General features: G+C 36.4%; 1 protein-coding gene across 2 annotated transcripts in view; it reads left to right on the top strand.

The window, feature by feature from the left end:
* NUP153 (nucleoporin 153) overlaps positions 1 to 12,463 on the top strand; it is a 73,420-nt gene that overhangs the window by 19,582 nt on the left and 41,375 nt on the right. For both annotated transcript variants that reach the window (XM_040645085.1, XM_040645086.1), the window contains exons 3-5: positions 7,333 to 7,581; positions 7,698 to 7,837; positions 7,920 to 8,048. In XM_040645085.1, coding sequence (XP_040501019.1) covers positions 7,333 to 7,581; positions 7,698 to 7,837; positions 7,920 to 8,048 — 518 coding nt within the window. The remainder of the gene's footprint in view (positions 1 to 7,332; positions 7,582 to 7,697; positions 7,838 to 7,919; positions 8,049 to 12,463) is intronic.

The raw sequence follows: 12,463 nt of genomic DNA, 5'->3' as shown, positions 1-12,463 counted from the left end.
GCGATTTAAAAAAAAAAAAAAGAATTCTTTAGGGGCGCCTGGGTGGCACAGCGGTTGAGCGTCTGCCTTCGGCTCAGGGCGTGATCCCGGCGTTATGGGATCGAGCCCCACATCGGGCTCCTCCACTGTGAGCCTGCTTCTTCCTCTCCCACTCCCCCTGCTTGTGTTCCCTCTCTCGCTGGCTGTCTCTCTCTGTCAAATAAATAAATACAATCTTTAAAAAAAAAAAAAAAATTCTTTATGGCTGTTCTTGGTACACCTTACTTTAAAAATAATTACTATTTTTAAAAATTATTTGTTAATTGTAGAATATAACAATATTTACCATTTTAGCCATTTTTAAGTGTACATACAGTTCAGTGGCATTAACTACATTCATATTGTTGTGTCACCATCACCACCATCCACTTCAGCTTTCTTCATCCTGTAAAACTGAAACTCTGTACCCATTAAATATTAACTCCTCATTCCCTCTTCCTTCCAGGCCCTGGCAAACACCATTCTACTCTCTGTGACTTTGACTACTCTAAGTACCTGATCTGAGTAGAATCCTACAGTTTTTTGTCCTTTTGTTGACTGGCTTATTTCACTTATCCTAATGTCTTCAAGGTTCATCCACGTTATGCCATGTATCAGAATATATTTCCTTTTTAAGGCTGACTAATATTCTGTTTATACCACATTTATTCATTTGTCAGTGGATACTTAGGTTGCTTCAGCCTTTACTGTGAATCATACTGTTCAGAACATGATTGTATTAATCTCTTTGAGACCCCGCTTTTAGGTTTTTTAGGTATATACCCAGAAGTGGAATTGCTGGGTCATATGGTAATGATGTTTTTAATTTTTTCTGAAGAACGGCGCTACTGTTTTCCATAGCGGCTGCGTCATTTTACGCTTCCTACCCCTAGTGCAAAAGGGTTCTATTTTCTCCGCGTTCTTGCCAACGTTTATTTTCTGTATTTCTGATAGTAGCTGTCTTAATGGATGTGAGTGGATCTCATTGTGGTTTGATTTGCATTTCTCTGATGATTGGTAATGCTGGGCATCTTTTCTTATGCTTCTTGGCCATTTGTATATCATCTTTGGAGAAACATCTGTTCAGGTTCTTTGAAGTTTTTTTAAGATTTTATTTACTTATTTGGGGAGGGAGGGAGGAAAGGGAAAAGGAGAGAGAATGTCAAGCAGACTCAGCACAGTGCCTGATGCTGGGCTCACTCTCATGACCCTGAGATCATGACCTGAGCCGAAACCAAGAGTCGGATGCCCAACCAGCTGGGCCACCCATGCGCCCCTCTTGCCCAAGTTTTAATCAGGTTATTTGATTTTTTGTTGTTGTTGCAGGAGTTCATGCTTATATATTCTGGATAACCTCTTATCATATGTATGATTTGCAGATATCTTCTACTATTCTGTAAGTTGCCTTTTTACTCTGTTGATTATGTGTTTTAGTGCAGTTGTTTTTTTTTTTTAAGATTTTATTCATTTGACAGAGAGCACAAGTAGGCAGAGCGCAGGCAGAGATAGAGGGAGAAGCAGGCTCCCTGCTGAGCAGAGAGCCTGATGCAGGGGTTGATCCCAGGACACTGGAATCATGACCTGAGCCGAAGGCAGACACTTAACCAACTGAACCACTCTGGTGCCCCTAGTGCACTATTTTTAATATAGTCCCATATATCTCTTTTTCTTTTGTTGCCTGTTATATCTAAGAAATCATTGTCAAGATCAATGTCATGAAGCTTTTCCCTTCTGATTTCTTCTAGTTTTATAGTTCTGGATCTTGCTTTTAGTTCTTCAGTCCATTTTTAGTTAATTTTTGTATATGATGTAAGAGAAAGGTCCATTTCCATTCCTTTGCATGGCTATCTAGTTTTCCCAAAACCATTTGTTGAAGAGACTGTCCTTTCTCCATTAGAGTAGTCTTGGCACCTTTGTGGAAGATCATTTGACCATATATGTAAGGGGTTATTTCTGGGCTGTCTATTCTGTTCTGTTGGTCTATATGTCTGTCTATATGCCAGTACCACACTATTTTGATTACTGTTTTGTGATAAGTTTTGAAATCAGAAAGTGCGTGAGACTGCCAACTTTACTGTTCCTTTTCAAGATTATTTTGGCTTTTAAGGGTCTCTTAAGGTTCCATAAGAATTTTAGGATGTATTTTTCCATTTTTGAGAAAAATGTCATTGGGTTTTTGAAAGGCATTATATTGAATCTGCAGATTGCTTTGGGTAGTATTGACATGTTAGCAGTATTAGTTCCTTCGATGTAAGAACGTGGATGTCTCCATTTATGTCTTAAATTTCTTTCAGCAATGTTTCATAGTTTTCATTGTTCAAGTCTTTCACCTCTGGTTAATTTCTTTTTTTAAGTTTTTCTTTATTTATTTGACAGAACTAGAGAGCACAAGCAGGGGGAGCAGCAGAGGGAGAGGGAGAAGCAGGCTCCCTGCTGACTAAGGAGCCCAATGTGGGGCTCGATCCCAGGACCCTGGGATCATGACTTGAGCTGAAGGCAGACAGTTAACTGACTGAGCCACCCAGGCGCCCCCCCTTGGTTAATTTTTAAGTGTTTTATTCTCTCCGATGCTGTTGTTAATGGAATTGTTTTCTTTTCTTTTCTTTTCTTTTCTTTTCTTTTCTTTTCTTTTTTTTAATGTTTTATTTATTTATTTGAGAGAGCGAGAGAGACCGAGAGTGGGGTGAGGGGCAGAGGGAGACGCACATTCCTTACTGATCAGGGAGTCTGATGCGGGGCTTGATCCCAGGACTCCAGGATCATGACCTCAGCCGAAGGCAAAGCTTAACCAACTGAGCCACCCAGGCACCCCTGGAATTGTTTTCTTATTTTACTTTTCAGAATGTGCATTGTTAGTGTATAGAAACACAACTCATTTTTATGTATTGGTTTTGTACATCTGCTACTTTGCTGAATTTGTTTATTCCAGCAGTGTTTGTGTGTGTGTGTATGTGTGTGTAATATTTAGAAGTTTCTACGTATAATCTATATCATTTGTGAATTAGGGATATTTTACTACTTCCTTTCTAATTTGGATATCTTTCTTCTGCTTGCCTTTACTACTCTGGCTAGAACTTCCAGTACAGAGTTAAACTGAGTTAAATAGAAGTGGGTAGAGCAGATCCTGATTTTAGAGGAAAATCTCTTTCACCACTGGGTTTGATGTTAGCTATGAGTTTTCATATATGGCTTTTATTAAGTTGATATTTCCTTCTAGTCCTAGTTAAGTGTTTTTATCTGCATCTTATTTTTTGCATAATAGTACTTTGAAACTAACACGGAATTGTTTTGTATTGCTTATGCTGTTAAGTATTTTTGAAGACATACTTTTGGGAAGAAAATTACAGAGTAGCAGATACAGTCCAGCAGCACCTTAAAGAAAAGTAGAATCTTTTTTTTTTTTTTTTAAGATTTTATTTATTTATTTGACAGAGGCAGAGACAGCCAGCCAGCGAGAGAGGGAACACAAGCAGGGGGAGTGGGAGAGGAAGAAGCAGGCTCCCAGCGGAGGAGCCTGATGTGGGACTTGATCCTAGGACTCTGGGATCACGCCCTGGGCCGAAGGCAGATGCTTAACGACTGAGCCACCCAGGCGCCCGAGAAGTAGAATCTTCTTACTCACTGGGAAGAGTAAGGAATCATTCATCATGAGGGAATTACTAATATAATTTAGCATATTTATAGGTGAGAAGATCTTTTAATTTTTTTCTTTCTGGTAGATACTTAATAGGCATTTGCTAAAACTTAAAGCCCATTCTTCTTTATTTCATTTAGAAATTGGAGACTACCACTTCTATAACATGTTTGTCATCCAAAGGCCAGAATCACATGTAATGGTGAAACATTAAGAAACATTCCTGTTAAAATCAGATGTAAGATGGAAGCCCATCATCACTATTTCTAGATATTAAAGATGTAACTATAGAGGATGTGTGTATATGTGTAAGTATTGGGAAGAAGGAGGCAAAATGATCCTTGCTTGCCAGTAATACCCAGAGAAACCTAAGCAACTTGATTAAAAAAACAAAGCAAAACTTGTTGGAATAAGAGAATTGTAGAAATTAATCACAAAGTTAATAATAGGAAAAATACCCAATAACTCTTACCTAAGCAGTAACCAGTAAAAAGTATGAAGGAAGAAAGGATCCCACTTATAATAACAAACAACAAAACTGTATAATAATAAACTTAAGAAGTATATGGTACTCTAGAAGAAGAAATTCTTATAAATTCTGCTGAGGGACATTAAGGAGACCTGAACAAAAGGAAAAGTCAGTAGTAAAACAATGCTGGGCATGATAGTACTACCTTTTTAAAATCTTTTAACTGGGGGCATCTGGGTGGCTCAGTCGGTTAACTGTCTGCCTTCAGCTCAGGTCATGATCCCAGGATCCTGGGATCGAGCCCCACATTGGATTCCCTGCTCAGCAGGGAGTCTGCTTTTCCCTCTGCCCCTTTTCCCCCTTCCCTTCTCCGTCCTTCCCTCCCTTCCTCTCTCAAATAGTTAAAAAAAATAAAATCTTTTAACTTTAGTGTAATCCAGATCAAATAATTTTAATGAATCTTTTAGGAACTTTGAACATACTTAAAATACTCATTGTTATTTTTTAAAGATTATTTATTTAGAGAGCACAAGTGGGAGGGGCAGAGGGAGAGGGAGAGAGAATTTCAAGCGGACTCCCTGCTGAGCACAGAGCCCAACATGGGGCTGGATCTCACAACCCTGAGATCACAACCTGAGCTGAAACTAAGAGTCAGGTGCTCAGCTGACTGTGCCACCCAGGTGCCCTTAAAAATACTTGTTTTAAAGCCTTTGTGAAGGTTAAATTGGCTATCTTATGTCCAGTTCCTATTGACTGCTTTTTCCCCCACTATTGATGGCATTTTTCTTATATATATCAAATAGTTTCTGCCTAAATATTGTCATTTTGAATAATATATGTAAAGATTCTGGATACTGTTATCTTCCCCTGAGGAGTATTGATTATTGTGTGAGTATTGATTATTAAGTGATCATTTTGAACTTTGTAAACTCAGTTTTATGTTTTGTTAATGTGTATCTGTGGAAGGTCCAAGGTGTTTAACGTGGTAGAACTTAGCCTCCAAACTGTTTCCCCTTTGGCTTTTTAGGATGAGTCTACTGTAGGTCTTGTTCTAGGACATCATCCCTAGTTTCATGGGGAAGTGTTTCCAACATCTCAGCTGATTGCCATGAATTTAAGGAGGTGCTTTCATGGGATAAGTTCTGGTAACACTGTAGCTTCTATGTCCTTAGCACTGCTTGTCCCCTAGTACTGTGTCTGTTTTCTCAACTCTATAGCAGCTGGTATTTGGTAAGCCTTAGATGGTCTTACTCTGTGCATGGATAGTCTGGACACTCCCATTTGGACTTCTGAAGGCCCCACCCTAACCAGTTTTGCACTGTCCACTGTCCTTAATTTGATTTCTGCCTGCCATGTTCTGCTTGGCCTCCAGTTTTCTCTTCCAGGTCCAAAAATGTACCCAGGTAGAGAGCAGGATAGTGATAGGGCTCACTTTTTGAGTTTTCTATTTACTTTGAGTTTTCCTGTTTTTGAGTGCTATTTTATATTGTCTGAAAGCTGTCTCATATTTTGTCCAGTATAATAATTATTTACATTATAGAAGGGCTAGTCTGGAGGCCCAGTTATTCCAGCCTGTCAGTGTTTTGTAAACTTGATAAATCATTTTAAAGTTATTGAAAATATACCTGAAGATGAATAGAGAGATTCTGAAAAAGAATAAGGGGAATGTGGGGGTATGTTGGAGTAACTTTTACAGTTACTAAATGTGTTCTAAAGTTAGAGTAGGTGAAACATTATCATGCTGGTACAGATATATCACCGGGCGAAGGAGTGAAAAGCCTTTTGGAATTTAGTATTGTGGTAGTTCTGGTTTCTCAATCAGTGATTAAGAGATAGCTTGTTTAAGAAGGCTATTTTAGAATTTGAACAGGCTAACCATTTGGAAAACAAAAGCTGAATCATTCTTTCACTACTACATCATAACTGATTCCAGATGGACTCAAGATTCAACATTATATTGAAATAAAAGTAACAGTACAGTACCAAAAAAATGAGTAAAATTTTTAATTTCTTACAGTTTTGGAACGGTAGAAGTCTTTGTAAACAAGGTACAAGTTATTTTCTGTGCTACGAAAGACCTCATTAAAATGAATAGGTTCAACCAATGGTGAAAAATTAGTTGTAGTATTTCAGATCATATCACAGTATCTTACCAAAAATTAGATTTCACTGATCTTCATAGTAAGAGGGACTATATCAGTAAGCAATTAATAGAAGAAATATAAATGACCAATGAATATAGGGAAGGATGCTCAGTATCCCTCTCATTTAAGTAAATGCAAGTAAAATAATGATGCCAGTGTTAGGATAGTGGACGTGTACATTGTCATTTGCTGTTTGTGGGAGTATAACTTGACAAGATCACAGTATGTCTCATAAGCAAAAATGAGCACACACTCTGATCCAGTCTGACAGAGCAGTTCCACATATAATTGTTTATCACACTGAATCTCATACCTTGGATACTTAAGCAGCTTTAGGGGCTCAACTTAGGCTTACAGAATCAGATATTCTTGTGGGTAGTTTAAAAGTATTTGTTTAATAATTTCTCTTCATGTTTCTGTTATATTCTTAGAGAACCATGGATTAATCCAAAAGAATACTCTGAAAAGTATGCAGATATCAGAGCATACATGTTTGAGCATTGGGAAAATAATCACATAATATAGTCAATGACGATAAAATACAATGTGGTCTTTAAAGGGAATGCTTTGTATATAGAGACAATTAATTATATTGGTAAATGGAAAAACCAGTCCTAGACCTGGTTGCATGATGTGATGATATAATTACGGAAAACATTTATGTATGCATATAAAATATCTGGGAGGATATACAAATTTAATAGTGGTTATTTCTGGAGGAACCAGACATCCTTTTTGTTTTATGACTTTCTTATATAGCTTCTTTGATTTTATTTTTTACGAGCAAGTTTTATAATATCAATTCAAGGAAAATAAAGGACCATGCACTTTCAGAAGTCGTATGAGAACCCTGAAACATGGTTTGATACTAGGTTAAGTAAATTCATTGCAGTTAGATGAAACCTTGTTTGGCTAAAGAATAACTAAATTGGGCTTATTGTGGGAGGCTTCAGTGACTTGAATCGAAGCTATATTTATTATAATTAGTATGTTTTTTAAACACCATTTTGTTGTGATATTGCTTTTTCTAAGCTGTATATTCATAATGTTTGTTTGTTTTTTTAAAGAACCCTCAACAACTAGTACTTCTTCAAATTACCCAGATGTATTAACAAGGCCTTCTCTTCATCGGAGCCATATGAACTTCTCCATGTTGGAATCTCCTGCATTACACTGTCAGCCCTCTACATCCTCGGCATTCCCAATCGGCAGTTCTGGATTTTCCCTTGTAAAGGAAATTAAAGATTCTACCTCTCAGCATGATGATGATAACATCTCAACTACCAGTGGTTTTTCTTCAAGAGCTTCTGATAAAGGTATTCTTGGCATTTGGTAGTGAAGTTAAATTTCATGGGATGAGTTTTTTCTGACTTGTAATTTCCCTTTTCTTGTAATTAGTGCTCTTACTATGCATTGCATACTTTTGTTTCAGATATAGCTGTTACAAAGAACACTTCAGTGCCACCTCTGTGGTCCCCAGAGGCTGAACGTACTCCTTCTCTCTCACAGCACACTGCCACCAGCTCAAAAAAACCAGCATTCAACTTGTCTGCCTTTGGAACACTTTCCCCTGTGAGTACTACTAGGATTTGATATAATCACATTCGATTTTGAGTGTTTATTGGTCATAATTTATTGTTGTGTTTCTGTGCAGTCACTTGGGAATTCTTCAATCCTTAAAACAAGTCAACTTGGAGATTCTCCTTTTTATCCTGGAAAAACAATGTATGGTGGGGCAGCAGCTGCTGTAAGACAGCCTAAACTACGAAACACACCGTATCAGGTTGGTTTGAATAGAAGGACTGAGAATTTTCTATAGTAGTAGTAGTAGTAATAATAATAATAATAATAATTGACAAGGAACTAATGGACCTCAAGTGGAGTTGTGGTTTGGTTATTTTTTGGTAAAGTGATGGAACTATGCATTAAAACATTCTTTTCATTTAGGGACTACTTGAACATTATTTTAGACCTAAATGAATATTTATTCATTATGTTTGTGAGTGTGTTTTATGCGTCTGTGCTTTAGGAATTAATGTAGGAGTTAATATTCCTTTTAAAAAAATTGAGGTGTAAATTATGTATAGTAAAACTTATTAGAGTAATTGAATTTTAACAATACATACAATTGTGTACCCACTCTGCAAAATATTGAATAAACATTTCCAGCATCCCAAATGTTACCTTATGCCCCTCTGTAGTTGACTCCTCTTTCTGCTTTCCACCCTGGGGCAACCACTGATCTGTTTTCTTTCCCTGTAGTTTCGATGTTTCCAGAACATCATTTAATTTTAATCAATAATAGTTTCTAGCCTTTTGAATATGGCTCGTTCTACTTATAAGGCATGATGTATCTGAGATTTAATATATATTTTTGCCTATGTCAGTAGTTACTTTTATTGCTGAGGTGTAACTTATCCATTCAGTAGTGACAGGACAGTTGGGTTGTTGCTGATTTGGGGCAGTTATGATTAAAGCGGTTGTGAACATTTTGTGTGAACGTTAATTTTCATTTCTCTTGGGTAAATACCTAGAAGTTGGCTGCTGGGTCTTAATGGTTAAGTATACATTAAACTTTATAATAAATTGCCAAACTGTTTTCCAGAATGGCTGGTACCACTTTGCATCCTCAGCAGTGAATGTTCTGGGCAGCACTTGTCATCAGTTCTTTGTTTTTTGTTTTTTTTTAAATTTTAACCATTCTGATAGGCATGTAGTGGTAACTCCACATTACTATGGTTTTTATGTATGAAACCAAGTGTCATTTTGTGTGCTTATTTGCCATAAATGTATCATCTTTGGTGAAACATCTGTTCAAATCTTTTGCCCATTTTTTGTTTTAAAGATTTGTTAGTTTATCTTTAGAGAGAGTGCACACGCACGTGAAAGGGGCGAGGGGCAGAGGGAGAGACTTTCAAGCAGACTCCCAGCTGAGCCGGGAGCCCAGTGTGGGGCTCGATCTTATGACCCTGAGCCAACATCAAGAGTCAGACCCTCAACCAGCTGAGTTACCCAGGCTCCCCTTGCCCAATTTTAATAGGGTTGTTTTCTTATTAATGAGTTTTGAGAGTATGTTATTCCTTAATTAAGTCTTTTATTAGATATATGTTATGCAAACCTCTTCTCCCATGCCCTGGCTTAAGTCTTTTGAAGAGAAGTTTTTTACTTTTGATGGCATTCAGTATATATATATATATATATATATATACATATATATATATATATAATTTTTTTTTTTTCTTATGTGGCTCATGCTTTTGGCGTAGTATGTAAGACATGTTCGCCTAAGCTAGCATCACAGATTTTCTTCTGTGTTTTCTAGAGGCGTTATAGTTTTAGGTTTTAATGTTAGGCTTCTGATCTGTTTTGTTAATTTTTGTCTATGGTATGTGTCATGTCATGAGGTAGAGATCAAGATTCTTTTTTTTTTTTTTTAACATAAAGGATGTCCAATTTTTCAGTCCGGTGCCATTTGCTGAAAAAGTTATACATTCTACATTGCTTTGCCTTTGCATCTTTGTTTGAAAATCACTTGACCATATATGTGGCTCTGTTTCTTGATTTTGTTATTTTCTTTGTATCCTCTGGCCAACTTTAAACTCTCTTGATTACTGTAGCTTTACAGTAATCTTGAAATCACTAATGTGAGTCCTCCAACTTTGTTCTTTTACAAGCTTATTTTGGCTTTCCTAGATCTTTCACTTTTTCATAACTTTAGAATCACATTACCAGTTTCTACAATCTACTGGCATTGAGTCTAAAGTTGAATTTAGGGAGAATATACATCTTAATAAACTTGAATCTCCCAATCATTGAACACAGCATGGCTTCCATTTGTTTGTTTTTTTTGAAATTTCTTTTATCAGTGTTTTGTAGTATTCATCACACAGAACTTGCACATATTTTGTTGGATTTATACCTAAGTATTTCATGTTATTTGATATTAAGTTAAGATAGAGTAGCCCAAATAGTCTGTTCAATAAATTGAATATGTAGTTAAAATACCTTCCAGCAAAGAAAACTTCAGGCTCAGATAACTTCCTTGGTGAATTCTACTAGACATTTAAGAAAGAAAGAATACCAGTTCTACACAAACTTCTCCATATAATAGGAAGGTACCTTCCCATCATATTTATGAGGCAAACATTACCCTGATACTGAAACCAGACAAAGGCATTATACAAAAGCCACAGACCAGTATTTCTAATGAATTACAGACCCAAACCTTCTCTACAAATGTTTGCAAATTGAATCTACCATATATAAAAAGGATATTATTTAATGAACAAGTAGGGTTTATCCCAGGAATGCAAGGTTGGCTCAACATTTGAAAGTTAATGTGATCTACCACGTAAACAAACTAAAGAATAAAAACCATACGAACATCTCCGTAGATGCATAAAACACATTTGACAAAATTCAGTGTCCATTCATGATAATTTTCTGTAGCCCAGGGAATAAATGGGGATCTCCTCAACCTGATAAATGGTATCTATTGAAAATCTTTAGCTGGCATCATACTAATAATGGTGAAAGACTGAATACTCTTCTCAGGTCCAGAAGAGAACAAGGATGTCTGCTAGCGCTGCTACTGTTTAATGCTGTACTGCAGGTCCTAGCCAATGCAAGAAGAAAGAAATGCAAGGCTTGGACAATGTACTTATCTACGTAGAAAAGCCTAAGGGAAAAAAAAGTAATCAGAATTTACAAGTGAGTTTAGCATGATCACAGGATACAAGGTCAATATAGAAAATCAGTTGTATTTACATATGTATTAGCAAAGAACAAGTGGAAATTGATAACTTTTTAAAAAAATAAATTCAAGGTAAATTCCACCATTCTGTGTTTTACCTTAAGAGTTTTTTGAAGCTCATAAAAATTGTTTTGTTTATATTATTGTGCTTACTTTTACAGATTTTGACATTTTAAAGTTGGAGTAGTAATTATATTCAGAGTATGTAGGCTTTTGGTGAGGGGAGTCTGTGTGAAGATGACAGTCCGTAACAAACATAGCAATGGCATAGAAACAAGTATATTTTAAGATTTTATCTTGTCTTTAGTTTCTTGCTTTCCTGATTAGAGGATGATTTCATGTATATAGTCAACAGTAATTAGGAGTTTTATTTCTGAAAGTGTTCATGAAGGGCAATATTTTGTTATTTCAGAAAGTGTTAACTGGATATTGGAGTTACACAGGGAGCTTTTTCCAGAGCTTAAACTGGATCATGTTATTCCCTTAAAATTTTTTTAAAAGTTAAAATAATAGTTAAGTGTGTTAGTAGGATATAAGATGATGCAAGCCTATGATTCATAGAATAGTCCAAGTCAGTGTATATTCTTGCTATTTCTTCTTTTTTTTTTTACATTGAATCTTTTTTTTTTTAAAGATTTTATTTATTTATTTGACAGAGATAGAGACAGCCAGTGAGAGAGGAAACACAAGCAGGCGGAGTGGGAGAGGAAGAAGCAGGCTCATAGCGGAGGAGCCTGATGGGGGGCTCGATCCCATAACGCCGGGATCACGCCCTGAGCCAAAGGCAGACGCTTAACCGCTGTGCCACCCAGGCGCCCCTCTTACATTGAATCTTATACTTTTTAATGCTAAGTCGTGACATACCCTTAAAATCCTTCTCAGCACAGGCTTCCAAATGTTTATCATTGGCATTTGGGATGAATCCATTACTCCTTTCCTAGAGTGTTAGAGATGGGAGATATATTAAAGATTCTCTAATTCAGTTCCATTTTATTGATTAGTGAATCGAGGCCCTGAGCAGCCAGTGGCCAGTAGAATCCGGTGACAGGACAGACTGTCATATTTTCCTAGAGGATTTTAATGTTGCCTCTTGTTTGCCGAATTTTCTGCCCTGATCAGCAATCCTTAATGGGCATCAAGTTCTTAATAAAACTAATGGAGAATATTGCAGCTACTCTGCAAATATCATCAATGTTTGGTATCAGAGAAACATTATTTATCAAGTAGTTATTATGGTTCAGTTTCTCAGATATTATGAGCTATTTGTAGAAACTGAGTTGTGTTTAGATTGTGATAATATCTTTATATCAAGCATTGCTGAATTGTTTTGTGGTAGTCACTTGGTTATTGGATTGTTGTAATGCATTCTTGAGAAAAGAAAGTGTTTTAATTGGAATTTGTAAACATTGCTTACATATTAAAGGGTACTTATCTGTTCTTTATAA

This window comes from Ursus maritimus, unplaced genomic scaffold (genome assembly GCF_017311325.1).
Source record: "Ursus maritimus isolate PB19 unplaced genomic scaffold, ASM1731132v1 scaffold_30, whole genome shotgun sequence".
Lineage (NCBI taxonomy): Eukaryota > Metazoa > Chordata > Mammalia > Carnivora > Ursidae > Ursus > Ursus maritimus.
The sequence above is the reverse complement of the archived record's forward strand: the minus strand, read 5'-3'. Positions and strand labels throughout refer to the sequence as shown.